Consider the following 16,183-nt stretch of genomic DNA (forward strand, 5'->3'; position numbering starts at 1 on the left):
TGGAAGTTAAAAATAAGGAAGGAAGGAGAAGAACAACTGAGAGGGACAGGAAGCCAAACAAGAAGTAGAAGGTGGAAGCGGGAGGGAAATAAGAAAATGCGTAATAAGAGAGGAAAGAGAAAACATAATATGAAGAAGCCAGGATAAATATTGGAATACAAGAATAGAAGTTTTGAAGGGAAGTAAGACAAAAATGAGAGAAAGGAAGTAGGAATAAAGAAAGATAAGAGAAACCCCGACAAAGAAGCACAAAATAGCAGCGTTTTTGAAACGTCCTTGCAAGGACAAGAGAGAAGATGGAGGAAGAAAAGAGAAGAAGAAGTAAAGAGGAAGAGCTTACTTCAGAGCCAATTCAAAAAGAAAAGAGCACCAGAAGAAGATGACGAACACTGGAAGTAGGACTAGTAGTTAAAAATACAAGAAGAAAACTAAGAACACCAGAAGGAGAAGCAGGAAGAACACCAGAAGAATGAGTAAGACGAAAGAAAAATGAAAAGAGAAGAAGACAACGACGAGAAAGGTAAGATAGTTGAAATAGCGTCGAGTGGGGGTGTATTGGCATCGGCAGACTAGCCGACACAAAAATGACTGACATTTCACAATCGAAAGGTATGCTGCCACTGCCACAGCCACAGCCACATCGCAAATCAACTTTCACTGGAGCACAGCGCTGCAACTGCTCTCAACTTCTCATTGGACAATACAAATCACGTGATCCAGTCTAGCTCCCTCCCACTGCACCCACTACAGTTGCAACCTGCTGCACTACAAATACCAGCGGTCCGGTTTTAGCAAATTACAAGCATTTTTATACATGAGAACCACCAATCAAATTCATTAACATTATACAATTATTTAACGCAGTAAAACCAGAGGCCCGTTTTGTAAAAATGAACAAGAATTGCACAAAATTTTGAACAGCTGAAAGTTACAAGTGTACACTCTTGACAAGCATAACGGTATATCTGTGATTACAATCTGAATAAGACAAGTCGAGACTTTGAGACAAAATATCCGTTTTGCCAAATTGTGCGAAATGTTATAGCCCATATGACCGAATATATTCAAATTGATAACACTGCATCGACTGTGTTGTCAAATTAAATATACCAATATGTAATAATTGAAAATAACATATGGACCTACAAATCTTCAAAAGTTGCAAAATAAGTAGTCTATTACAGCAGTATTCATGAACGATTCTTAGATTTGACTTCACTTAAGATTAACTTTGTTGCTTAGTAACCAAGTACTTAAACAGTAGGTCTACTGACTAGTTGCTGTTACTAGTTGCTAGGCAACTATGTCTAGCTCAGCTAAGTTTTTATTTGAAATAAGATAATGAATATTGACCTTACAGAACACGAAATCATTGATTAAAATTCACTGATCATTACATTCTTGAAAAGCATTTGCTAACTCTACATCTAAAGTAATTAAATAAATTAAAAGAATGAAATAAAATTATGTGACATGAGTCATATGAAATGCAATTATGATTGAAATTAAAAACGCTATTCCACCAAGGTGTGTGATCTAGGTGACGATCTAGAAAATCTAGTAACAGAAGTAAGAATAGCTGTATTTGCAAGTCATAAACTGCCACACTACTCCGCTAAATTCCTCTTCAACTGCACAAAGAAAACAGTTTACATAAATGCACTCGACCACATTCAAACAATTCCATAATATCCTGGAGAAAGTACTCTGCTCCAGATACCTGCTTCCAGAATCTGAAAGGAACACTTTCCCGGCCGCTGAACGCTAGTTAGCATCTCCACCAATGACCTTCAACTGAGCACGAACGACCTTCCACATTATCAAACCATTACAGGAATTATTGCTCCAAGTGCATATATGGTCATTAAGAATGAACATATGCAATATCAATTTGTTTGTTTAGCGACCAATGAATGGAAACACTCAAAATCAATTTGGTAATAATAATCTAACAACCAATAAATAATGTGATATATTTCTTCTATGTTTAGTTTTGAAGCATCTAAATTTGAAAATCTACTTTGTGAAAATACTTGAGGACGGAAAATTTTGTAAATTGAAGAACTACAAGACTTAACCTATTTCGGACAAAGTGTTATCTAAATTTGGGAGAGGAATAGCACGACTATTTTTATTTTTCCCCTCCCTATCATTTTGATAATGTACTTATTGTATTAATGAATAATGAAAAAATGGAAACAATCATTATATTTTTGTTTGCTCGTCAGCCAAAAAATATACAAAATATATGTATGCTACTGAAAATAGTTCAATAATACGCCCATAGTCTACAATACAACTCCGGGGTGCATCGAAAGGTGAGGTCAACTAATTTGAATCAGCTGATTATACCTAGTAATTTGCAGATTTCCTCAGTCTAAAATATTTATGTTGATAATGAATAAAATGGGATCAACTATAAGTAATTTACTCTCAGTCTGAAATGTTGATCTCGATTGGTGCCTGATCACGATTAGAATATTGATCTTGATTAGATTATCAAGCCTGGTTTTCAGTAGACGTTCCAATTACTGGAGGATGGTTACCGGAAGCATGTTAGGCCTACTACGTGAACAGTGTGGACACGTACTTGAATGGGTTGAGTAAGTTTTCACACAGTCCTATTTACATGCTTCCAGTAACCTGCCCCCACAATTGAAATCGAGAAAACTGGACATTAGAGTGAAGGTGGGTAGACGGAAAATTGTAAAGATTTTTCTATACACCGATTGAAAACCCTATCTATTCCTTGACACGGGCCTACGGGTTTACCGTTGTGTATGGAGCCTCCTTCAAAGTATCAAATTATTTTGTTGATTCCTTAATATTCTGTCAGGCATAAACTAGCGGGTGTTAGATACTTGAGCAATGGCATAATTTACTCTACTCAACAATTTCACAGTTTCGCCACAAGAGAACTACGATAAGACAAGCGAAACAAGCAATGCTAACCCTTGACCTGTCGCAACAATTAATTGGTCAATTACTGACACCATACCAAAGATAGCTTTAACCAACAATTCTCTACAAATCTGTATTGAATATTACTAATATTTTTTGAATTTGAATTTAATTTTATTTTATTCACAACACCGACATGTTTTACAATATTATTGTAACACATTTTATACAATATCAAACTGTATATTTATACTGTACAAAACAGTATCAAACTGTATATTTATTCTGTATAAAACAGTATCAAACTGTATATTTATACTGTATAAAACAGTATCAAGTCGGAAAAAACTCCAATAGCTTAAGGCTGTGCAAAGGCTAAAAAGAAACTTTCTACTGGTGATTTTTTTCAGAGTTTTTCGATTTATATATCATCAAGCTATCAAAATGAAAGAGTTTTCCCAGAAAAACATTTTTTTCCGATCATTACTTTTAGAGATATGAGCGCCTAAAGTTCAAATTTTTGGTACAGAACATTTCAAATTCGGTAAGACATAGATCCATAAGATTCAGAGGATAAATTCTTCATGGTACTGTTGATTTCATAAAACAAAAATGTTTTGAAAATATTTATTTTTGAGAAAGTTATTCAATTTACTAAAAATTGCCAAAAATAACTCAAAAAAGTTATTTTTGGTATATTGAATAACTTTTTCAAAAATTGAATTTTCAGGAAATTTTTGTTTTATTCAACCATCAATACTATGAAGAATTTAACCACTAAATCTCATGGATTTATCTCTTATAAATTTTTGTTTTATTCAACCATCAATACTATGAAGAATTTAACCACCTAATCTCATGGATTTATCTATAATTTGAAATGTTCTGTCCCAAAAATTTGAACTTTATGCGCTCATATCTCAAAAAGTAATCATCGGAAAAAATATTTTCCTACAGATACCTTGAAAAGTGGCCATTCCTGCACTGATTACAGAACGCAAAGAATCACTTTTCCGCTCTAGTGCGGAAAGTATTACTTTGCGTACTCCAGATTTGCAACATGACAACACAAAATAGTTGGTGGGTTATATGGAGGATTAGTGCACGAAAACAAAAATTAAGTTGGTAACAATGACTGTGGTAGATTTAGATAAGAATCATTTCAATGGCTACCCTACATTTATGATAAAATCCCAATCTAGAAATCCAAAACAAGAATAATGTTCATCTAAATCATAATTAAATAATCATCATTTACTAATTATCATCATTTAATAATAAATAATAGTTCTTTTCTATCGATAATTATTATTTCAACTGCAAGCAATGAGAAAAGTAGCAAATATACATTATAAAATTCGAATTTTGAGGTTAAATGATTACCGTTTGATATCCATATAGATAAGAATAATAAAAAACATAAGAATATTACAATAAATATTCTATGTTGTCTATGTTATTTTTATAAATATTTTTCAGTTTACTTTGAGCATTTTTCTCGGTAATTTTAGCAAAAGTCTACATTTCTGAATCCTGTTTCAGTACATTTTAGCTGCATAAAACAAACTTAGGTACGATTCTTCCCGCTAGGTCGCGCACTTGTCGGTTCAGCCATCTTGCAGCCATCCCAATCAGCTGTTGGCGTGTATTTTGAATGCGAATTTTTTGTTCTATTTGTATTTCTTCTGATTCTTGAATGAATAAAAATGAGAACTTTGGCTGATAATTTTCAACTTCAATTGGATTATTAATGTTTAAATGAATTAAGGTTATTAATAACAGCATCACACACACAAACATTTGATGGATTTCAGCCAACATTTTACCTATAATTATTCAATTTTCATATTCAATGGTAACTGTAGGAAAAATTTAATGTGAAATACGTGCGCAAAGTTCCTCTGCTGCACTCAAGAAGCCATTCCGCCCTCGCCTTTCTTTCGGTGCAGCAAACTGTCACTTTGCGCACTAGTTAAACTTTTTCATTTTTGACCGAGAGAAGTGAGGTCTAACATTCAAGTCACCGGTTTGGCATTTCTCTTAATAATTGAATGTTTATATGTTGCGCATTTACGGCGAAACGCGGTAATAGATTTTCATGAAATTTGACAGGTATGTTCCTTTTTAAATTGCGTGTCGACGTATATATAAGGTTTTTGGAAATTTTGCATTTCAAGGATAATATAAAAGGAAAAAGGAGCCTCCTTCAAACGTCAATATTAGAGTAAAAATCTGGTGTGGCGCACTCACACAACTTTCCTTGCCGTTATGAAAATTGATCACCTAACGCTAGTGTTCCCGCGCATCTCAAGTCTACTATTCAAAGATTTGAGCCAGCTGGTGACAGGGTAATAACGCTGGAGACATACTAGGTCTGCTATATCTTCATAGTGAATCATTTTATAGAATCAACAGTGTTGCCAACAGTTTGCAATTGGATAATCACATTTTCTCGAATTTCGAGCTTATTTTTAATTTTAGGTGAAAATGTTAGTCTACTGAACATTAATTGTAGAGATTCTCATGCTCAATCTATTCCACTCGAATTTTTTTGTTTAAATTGTATCTGAAGCCTGATAATTGAGAATCTAAAATCAAATTTTGCCTAGATGGGGCGGAGCTCCTGAAATTTTTACAGATATGGGACTTACGGCAGTTGATAGAACTTATCAATGACTAATTGTGGTATGAATTTGATCAAAATCGTTGGAGCCGTTTTCGAGAAAATCGCGAGAAACCCTGTTTTTGACAACATTTTCGCCACTTTAGCTGCCATTTTTGATTGAATTTGATCGAAATTGTTCGTGTCGGATCCTTATATTGTAAGGACCTTAAGTTCCAAATGTCAAGTCATTCCGTTAATTGGGAGATGAGATATCATGTACACAGACGCACATACACTCATAAGCTGCGTACACATATACGCGCTTCCAACCCGCATCGAGCACGCTCCGCCCTCATACCACCCTCGTTCCTCCATCGTACCGCAGTCGCTCCGCCCCCGCTCAGCAGTCGCACCCATCATGAACGTTACGGAAGATGTTAGATCTTCTCGCGTTCCCCGGTCGACCACTCTTGCTCCCCGGTCGATCATCAATCGCTCTGCTGGAGTGAAGTACGGTTGCGGAGCAGAGCGAAAGTCTGTACGCACCTACACACACACACACACACACACACACACACATACTCACACATACAGACCAATACCCAAAAACCACTTTTTTGGACTTGAAACGTATAGAAATTTAGAAATTGGGGTACCTTAATTTTTTTCGGAAAGCAATACTTTCCTTACCTATGGTAATAGGGCAAGGAAAGTAAAAATCAGACTATAGAATTATTCATCATAAATCAGCTGACAAGTGATTACACAGATTTGTGGAGAAGCCAGTCTATTGCTGTATTTCCATAAGGTCTACAGTTTCAATCAGGTACTTGTGGATGAGAATACTGCGTGAGGTCTACTGTTCACAACTATCAGCTTGATGATATACAAATCGAAAAACTATTAAAAATATCACCAGTAGAAAGTTTATCTTTAGCCTTTGCACAGCCTGAACAGCTGTGGTTGAAGTACTACATCACTATTGTGCATATTATCATAATTATTATGAATACTTGCAAGAGACAGTCCCTCAATACTCATACTTACTTACAAATTTTAGTCATTCCTCAAATATTTTCAACTCTTGAAAGTTTTCTTTTTTTGTTTGCTAAGGATGATGCACATATGAGCTCTAGACTCATGGGTAATGAGACGGATGAAGATGGGAAATGAGTGGACCTTCAGTTTAAGGTGGGTTCCAAACCACCGGGAAGCGATTTTCATAAATGGTATCAATTCGTAAATGGTATTTAGAGAAGGTCACCGTTACAACGGGAATAGAAGGCGCATGGAGCTCAATTTATGATATCGATAGCTTATTAGCGCGACCACGAAACCAAATCACTCCCCTCAAATAGTTCATATATATACTGAAACGCTGTCAAGTGAGAAGTTTGGAAGTAACAAGACGATATTATGTATAGGCAGAACATAGAAACAAATACAGTACTTATGAGTATCAGAAAGCTAATTATATTTTATAATTGTATAAAGATTAGTCTATGAAAAAAAATCATTTTTATTTTTAGTTGCGATACAAAATAAGCTTTCATAGTTCAATGTTAAGGACACTACACATTTGAATTGGGACAACAATGCATTAGATCCAATGAGTATGGAGGGAGAAAGAAGTGAGAGAGATGCTTGAAGATTTCACTGATAGAAGAGGAAGAACCCGTGAGGGAAATCAGAGGCTCGACATGTACCGACAAAAGATTTTGGTGTTTCCTTGCTGCGTCCTTCACAGTGAGGGAGGCCGCACCGTCCATTGATCTGGTGGAAGGTGCTGCGACGACATTAGGGGTCGTGGCGAGGGGAAGTGCAGAGGAAATTGAAAGAGTGCGCACACCTTCAGTGAGCAGGGGGTGGTGGGGGGGCAACGAACAAGACAAGGATAAAGAGCAGCCGAACGGAAAAGTAGTGAGGAACAGAAAGGGGAAATCGTATGGAAACTTGAGAGGAAGAAAGGAACACAGTGAAGGCAAGAGTGCAGGAGGAAAAAGGAAGGGCTGAAGCGAGTAAACTTTATACTACGTAGAACGTAGAGTACGTAGACCTACGTACTATCATAGACTAGACAGTCTTGAATCTGTGTAATACTACGTAGTAAAGAGTTAACTGACTAGTAATATAGTATAATATAAGTAATGTAATATAAATTATTCTATTACTATTGGCTGAAGGAGAAGGATAGACTAGAGTGAGAGAAAGACCAGGATAATAGAATAGAATCGCTGCCTTTATTTTTTACCTAGGAGGGCGGAGTTAGGACGCAGCCGGCCCTCTCTTACACTTAACCCTCCAATACAACGCTGAATAATTACTAGATTAAACAAATCAAATTTGAAGAGACGTAGAGGAAGAGGTATATATTACTGAAGAAGAATGATGATTCATGAAGAAGAAGAAGAAGAAGTGAGAAGATTCATGAAGGGAAATTGTGGAAACGACTGAGACAACGCACAAAAGCATACGGGGAGGAACATGATGAGGAGGAAAGGTGGAAGTCGATGAAGAGAGAACGAGTACGATGGAGAAGAGTAGAAGAGAGTGGGAGAAAGAACAAGAAACCTGCAAGAAGGCAATGGAAGGAAAGGTGGAGTTTGAGAAAGAAGAAGAAGGGGTTAAAAGAGAGAGAGACTACGAGTAAGATACACAAAGTAAAAGAGAGCGCACGAGAGGGGGACGGAATTATGATGACTGAGGATGGTGTTGATAATGGGAAAGGGTGGGTGAGACTGAGAGAAATGTGAGCACAGAGATAGATGAAGATAGTAATGGTCTAATGATGAAGGAGGAGAAGGAAAGTGGAAGAGAGTAGAATTTTGAAGGGGGAGTAGGACCGGAGAGAGATAGCAAACTCACTTCAAAGGAGAGGTGAATGAAAAAGCCTACAAGAGTAAGAGAAAATCTAAAAAGACAAGGATGGAAGCAGGATGAAATTTGTCGAAGCGAGAGGTGAATGAGGGAAAATATTAGAACAGAGTGAGAAAAGATAGAGGAGGAGCGAGCATGGAGCTTAAGTTGAGCATGCGCAGACATGGCAGCGAGCTCACATGGGCGGCATGGCAAACCAAGGTCATTGAACTCTGGCAGCGCGCGAATACATATCGACTGCTGCTTGGCCCATTCAGACAGGAAAAGGGGACCGACCGACCGAATGCAGACAACCAGGAGGAGGAGATGGTGGCAGAGGATGAGAAGGTGGGGGTTGAGAAGGAGGAGTAGGTGAAGGGGGTTGACGATGAGGAGAAAGTGGTTGAAGATGAAGGGATGATGAGAGGAGGAAGTGTGATGAGGGAGGATTGAGGATTGGGTGGTGGTGAGGGAGAAGGATGAGAAGGAGGTGATGGAGAGGTAGGAGAAGGCGTCTATTGCCTAAAGAGATAGGCAATATTGGTGAGGAGGTGAAGTGATATTATAATAAGAGAGATAGAAGATAAAGAATTAGTGAATAGTGATGAATAGTATATGTGGAGAATAAAGGATGAATAGCATAAATGAGGAGGAAGAGTGGTATTAGAGGAGGGGGAGTGGATGGAGAATGAGGAGAGGAGCAAGGAGAAGAGAAAGAGAAATAGGCGTTGGGGAAAGACAGATGCAATTATATATATTTAAGAGGTAAATTCTGTATAATATTATAAAGGAAAGAAATTGCTATTACATTTACAGGATAGAAAATACACGAATGCATCATCACATCTGAACTACTGAACTGATCAACTTGAAATTTTGCATATAGATTCTTAATTCACCTATGAAAAGTTTCTAAACCAGCATGTTTGCACATGGAGAGACTGGTAAACTATAACCTGATATCCATGGTGTACATAATTATTGAGAGAGACAGCTGCAAATAGATAAATGGTAAGGTAAATGAAAAGAGAAAACGAAAAAGGGGTAGCCAGAAGGGTTCAGACCCAGATGGATGAAAATGGACATGAAGTAAAAGAGAGGTAGTTCATTGTGAGGGAGGATGGTGGGGACAGATAGAAAGAGCGAGAGAAAATGGAGAGAGTAGTGACAGACGGCTGCTCACTAGATCTAGATCTGGGCCTCTTCCCTCTTCACATTCAACCACCCACACATACTCTTTGGCGCCAAATTCAAAAACCATTCTCATCACTACAGTGCACTAAGCCTGACTGATAGAAGTGATTAAAACCATTATTGCTCAACAAATTGATTGCCACTCAATGAAGACGATACTCTCTGAGTTCACTGAGAAACTGTCACTTAATAAAATCTTTTCATTTGTAAGAAAAGCCTAACCTACACTTATTTCAATGGATCACCCCCAAAAGCTGATCATATGTTACGTCAACAAAATAGGCCTACAGCCATCCACTAAAAATACTAAATTTTCAAGGTTTAACTTTGGGCCGTTTGCACAGTTTAAACGGAATCTCAGCTTAAACTGGATTAAATAGATGTTAAGTTTAGTTTGCTATAATGTGATGTAGATTCAACAACCTACTTATTCAATTTAGTTTAAGCTTTCACTGTGCAAACGGCACTTAGACAACCAAATTTCACTGGACATATTAATTTTACTAAGATGCAATATTTCAATATGTAAAAATAGATATCACTAGACACCAGTGCACTACAAAACATATTCAATTCAGTCGGTGTCTCATAACCAAAAATTGAGAATTCCATTTCGTAGAACGATATTAACTTAAACTCATCTTATACAGACTTTAGATACTCTTCATATTGTCTAGTGTTATAGATCATCTTAGCTGTCAAATCAAATCTTGTCATTATTGTGAATTATTTTATATTCTAATAATTATTTAAATTAATTTATTATGAATTATCACACATACACACAGCACTATATTAGTCGAGTATTTCTTACGTGTGGAGAGTATTCAGGAGGAGAATTTCCAAGAATAATTATTTATATTTCTATTATGAGTGATTATAATTCATAACCAAAAATAGGAAATTCCCTCAATTATGGAGAATGAGATAGACACTTTCAACTATCAGAATTCCTTATAAATACCATCAATGCTTTTCCATTTAACCAATGCTGACAGTTTGAAGTGAACCTCACTAAAGGACAACACACCACCATAGAACAACTTGAGACACCGCCTAATCAAGTCAGGCCTATTCAAGATGCTACTGACGTCACAAAGGCACACTAATCTCTCAATGAGTTTTTTTCAGAAGGCAAGCTGTTATGAGACAAGACAATTCTGCGATTAATCTTCCTGGACATTATTTTCTAATTAATATTGATTTATAGAAGCAAGAAAAAGATGGTAATGTATTTTTGCGTCCATCAATATTCAACTAGTGAAGTCGGAAAGAAAATTTCCCTAATTCATGCTCTATTAATACAAATCTGTAATATTCATCTATTTCATACATTTTTATATAAAAATTTGATTCACAGTTCTATTCAATGCATAGGAATTTAGTATAGGTAAGCTATTCAATGTATAGGAAAGAACGGAAACTATATTCAATATTTTTGAGATTGAAGATGTGAATTCAGAAGAATAATATTTACAAAAGATATAGGCTATTTTTCAGCAAATTCAAGTTATGGGAAATTCTGACATTCAAACTTTTTTGCATTAAAAAACTTTATGGCAAAAACTGATACTTCAAGGCAATAATCTATATAAAGAATTCTTAAAAATAGATTAAAAAGGATTGGAGAGGAAAATTATCACTTATTAATTGAGAAACAAACTCTTTAAATAAGTCCAATGAAAAACTCTTAGTGCCGGTCGCATAAAAGCCGGTTAAATTTTAATCCTGATTGATTCCACTATAACCAATCAGAGAAGCCATCTCATCAAAAATGCCTTCTCTGGTTGGTCCTCATTGAATTAATCACAGTTAAAATTTAACCGGCTTTTGTGCAACAGGGCCTTAGAATTAAAGAACAAGGATGAAACTGGTTGAAAAAATTTAATTAATGAAAAGCTTTACTACTAAGACCTACTTATTCAACAAACTTATAATAATTCCAAGGAAGATTGAAAATCAATCCCTAAAGAGGCGAACAACCCATTCCACAACGATAGACATTAGGGAAGTCCGCAATTAATTGACACTTGAACGGCGAGAGTAAAGTAGTTTTAGTCTCGAATAACGTTTCTTATAAACACCGCTTATAAGATCAAAATCATCCCCCCCCTTAAGTACCACCATTTTCAACCACATTTAATTGAATTAGGAGCCAATCAAAGAACAGAATTGGGTCAAAGGGGAAACCCCATTGTGAACAACTTGAGAGTAATGTGTCACTCCACTCAACAATGACCACGTTTACACCATTTGAAGGACATGCGACAAGGGCTTTATTAGATGAAGGGTGGACACGAATATTGATATAGTAGTAGGCTACAATTGTCATTACATCGATATAGATAGTGGATAGTGGTTCTTTCATCTTTTTGGATAGTGGTTCACATCAAATTTCCTTCTAGCATTCCATCTGTCCTCCCTGTTGCAAAGTTAGCAGTGGCAGAAGTCTTCAGAGTAGTTTATAGAAATATTATCACTTAAATTCTTGTTTAATAAATATTACGCCTATGAACTGAATATGATTAGGCCTACTATGATAAGTAGTATTAAATTTCATTTACATTTAGAAAAGAATAGGATCCCAAATAAATTTTATCAAATGAAAATTGAGAAAAAATAAATTTTAAAGGTGGATTCTAATTGGATGATATTGTTCCAGAGCTATAATAATAGTAAAAAGAGGACTGAAAAAATTAAACTGTCAAGAAGTTTTAGTTTTATGACACGTTACTTGAAAAATATTTAGAAAACTGGAAGTGAAAATTATCTACAAGCGAAGAAGCGGGTTTTATCTCAATTGTAGAGATAAATTATTATCTTATCAGAAAGACAGCTAAGCTCACAAATAAAACGCTATGTTATAAGAAAATGTTTTCTTTTTCTTTAGTTGTTCTGTGTTATTATGGAAGTGGGTGGGCCAGAATATTGAAAGCTAAGACTAAACGAAGGTCTTAGGTGACATTAGTAAGGCACATACATCATTCTTATCGTTGAATGACACAAAATGTCAAGATTTCAATTAACTTTATAACTAAAAAATGAAACAAGACTCTACACTCTAGTAATGTTCAATGAAAACCAATATTATAATAGCATCTATTTGACACCATATCTTAAATTATTACATAAGACCAACGAGTAGATCGGAATTTACAATAATGGCTTCCAAGTTTTTTCATTCATCAACCGCTGTCTATAGAGTTCAACATTCTTCTAATAAGTTGATTAAATAAATCAATTATCTAATCGCAGAAATGTTTTCAACAAAACTCAATTCCTTATTAAAAGAGGCAGTTAATAACTATGGTCTATTAATACAAATATAATAGGCCTACTTTGAAGAGTTTCTAACAATAAGAATGTGGATTACTATTTGTTGGAGAGTTCAAGAGAACTATTAACATTACCATCAATAAAAGATGTAAGAAACGATTGGATTACAACCAACTAATTTAATATGTAGAGCAAACAACTGCATTCATGTAAAAAGAACTGAATGGAACAATCACAACTTCTTCAGAGTAATAATTGTACACCACAAAATTTTGTCATAGCATAGATGTCATCGGGCCAAAACATAGTGAAGCATCAGAAGTAGTATCTAGTTGGAGGTAGTGAGTGTATTAGAGATTGTAATCATGTGTGTCAGAACATAGTGTAGCGGCGAAGGTAAGATAGAAGAAAGCAGCGACATATGTATTTTTAAAAACTCTCAGCTACCTTCACCTTCTCTGCTAGACTCTACCTTCACCGCTCCACTGTGTTTTGATAGTGCAAGCAGATAATATTAGAAAAAAATCGATGCTGTACTATGAATAGAAGGCACAACAGGCGATTTTATGATCGCACGTTCTTTACAACGTAACCCCCTGTCAATCTGTCGAACACCCTGGGACGTGACGACATAGTTTCATATACACTAGAGACCCCCTAACAATAATCCAAATTCAAATTCTCTGCCTCTCTCATGTATGCTCAATGTAAGCTAGCGCTTATACTATGATCCATGAGCAGTCCAAGACCAAGAACAATTTTCCAATGATAGCACTGACGCTGACAAAACAACCGGAGGAGGCATTGAAGAACACAGGCACAGCCTTCAGGTAAAGGATGAGAAGGAGACTTGTATCTAAAAGCCCCAGAACTCTGTGAAGGAGTTTATTGAAGAACAGAGAACAAGATACAATCCAAATACATAGACCAAGGGCTAAATCACTTACCTGAATCAAATAATAACTGGTCAACGGCGGACCGTAATAAGTAATGGGTGATGACACAAATATGTTGAACAAATAACAATCTTATAATCAAACAAAATATTAACGATCAAACTTTTGTATGAAGATTAATGTCTAAAACATAGATGAGTAGTTATTGGATGGAGCTTACTATTAGATTATAATCTAGACTTGAAGTGTAAAATAAAACTAACAATTAGCCTAGAAAACTAGCATTAAAATAAAAAAATTATTCAATGTAATTTTATAGAATTCAACCCAAAATGAATTTAGCCATTTAACTCTAAATAATTTCAATTGATTGGATTTGACTTACTTTGCTTACTGAATTTCTAGAATATGCTAAGTCGTTATCAGGGAAGCCTTTAATGTCGGTAAGTAACCTACCTATGTTAATTTTTTACAGTGCATATACTTATCACTACCGGTATCTTACTTTTTACAGTGAATCTACTTATCACTTAAAATAACCTGAGTTTGGTCCCTACTCACAAACTTGACTAATTGGGAATAAAGTAAGTATTTACTGTATTAGGTATTACATAATAAAGTTGGTTATGTAGTTGTAACTTATAACTTACTTGCTCTCAGTCACAGAATAATATTGTAAATAGATGAATTGAATCCAAATATTTTTAATTAATTTTATGAAGTAATAGATACAAATAGTAGATTTATAACAACATTTTCTGGAACAAGTAGAGTTAAACACAGCATTCATAACACGGTGGACGCCAGACAGCAAGACTACACTGCTACATAACCTTTCTTTTGGTATCATATCTAACCAAAAAGAATTATTTAGATCAATTTGAAAATTTAAATTGTAATAATTTATGACGAATTATTTCAAAAAATGATTCATGTTACACAAAACGGATGTCAATTTGAATAAGAACGGCTCTACCATATGTATTGAACCATTTCTGTTCTGTCAAAAACCCAACCTATCTAACAACAGAAGTAGAGCTCAATATAAATATTGTGACAGATATACTTATGAATTAAGTTAACTTTAAACCAATTTAAATGGTTTTAAATTGATGAAAAAATATTATAAAGAATAAATTTGAAAGACTGCCAGTGAAATACGTAAAAACAATACATAGCCTAGCTGCTACATAACATTGGTTAACTAGAGAAAACAAACAATTAAACCACTTACCTTGACAAGTGCGATAAGAACAATAAAAAGTTACATAAAAATCATAAAAGGATACGACCCATGAGAGATTCGATATCCAGACTGTTGACTTGGATGTTTTCCTTTTTGCATGCTCATGGCAACGTGTACGAAATTGCGTTTAGAGTCCTCATAGAAGGACCTTTAGTTTGTATCTTTTTCTCTACCTACACTTTACAAAACTACAGAAAATAACACTTCAAGTTACACTTTAAGTATTTCTACATGTTCTTGAACTCATTAAAACACATATAAGTAATTAAATTGGCAGATGATTTCGGATGATGTTGAGAACAAAATTTTGCACCAAGTTATCGCTCACTCAAGAAGGCTTCGTTGGTGTTGATATCCCTAAATTTCGTTTTCCTTTCGGAAGGAATCGGCAAGTAGTTATGTTTCAAACAATGGCGGCTCCCGAAATTTGTCAATAGCAACAAAACTCTCTTTATAGAAGAAAATAATATTGTAAAAAGACTTTACTTTAAAAAGTACAGTGAATAATTGTTTCAACAATTATTTAGAAGAAAAACAAAACTTGATCGAAGATTACCCACGCGGGCATATGAACGCCATTTTTGTTTTTCTTCGTTTTATGTGGATCTTGAATATCGTAACCAAACAACATAACTTAAAAACATGAAACTATTAATTTTCTTTTTAAAATCAATGTAGAATGTCATATAGATAATAATTTAATCATAAAAAGTATCATATAATTTATTTCAAGCGGTAGCCTGGAGTAGCCATTGAAAACTGCCGCGAATTTTCAAACTGACAACGCCAGGATTTCAAAGCATGATAATAATATTCAATGGATAACGTACTTCAAACATTCATACAAGATGCAACATCATACATACCAACATTTCCATGGTATGTAAGCAGGATATATGCTTACATACCTTTCCTAATCAAACTTATTGAAACAAGAATATTTTCTTTAAAAAACGCTTTAACTTATTTCTATCCATTTAACAAGTAGGGTTTAAAATTCAAGCTTTATTTTGAATCATGAAATAAATTTCAAATTAGTTATTAGCCTACAAGTAGCCCACAATGTAAAAATTCTATTTGAAATAGACTTCATAATTTTAGCAGAGTTGCACTTTAATCAGAAAGTACCGTATCTGAAGGCTGTGCAAAGGCTAAAAAAAACTATTTACTCGTGATATTTTTCGAGGTTTTTCGATTCGTATATCATCA

The 16,183-nt window shown here is 34.9% G+C and overlaps 1 protein-coding gene across 1 annotated transcript in view; it reads right to left on the minus strand.

Annotated features, from left to right (window-relative positions):
- Positions 1-15,560, minus strand: part of LOC111060653 (eukaryotic translation initiation factor 4 gamma 1-like) — a 138,341-nt gene extending 122,781 nt beyond the window's left edge. The window contains exon 1 of the mRNA XM_039422741.1: positions 15,018-15,560. Within this exon, the coding sequence (XP_039278675.1) occupies positions 15,018-15,079 (62 nt within the window). The 5' untranslated portion in view covers positions 15,080-15,560. The remainder of the gene's footprint in view (positions 1-15,017) is intronic.
- Positions 15,561-16,183: the final 623 nt, after the last annotated feature.

This window comes from Nilaparvata lugens, chromosome 3, assembly GCF_014356525.2.
Source record: "Nilaparvata lugens isolate BPH chromosome 3, ASM1435652v1, whole genome shotgun sequence".
NCBI lineage: Eukaryota > Metazoa > Arthropoda > Insecta > Hemiptera > Delphacidae > Nilaparvata > Nilaparvata lugens.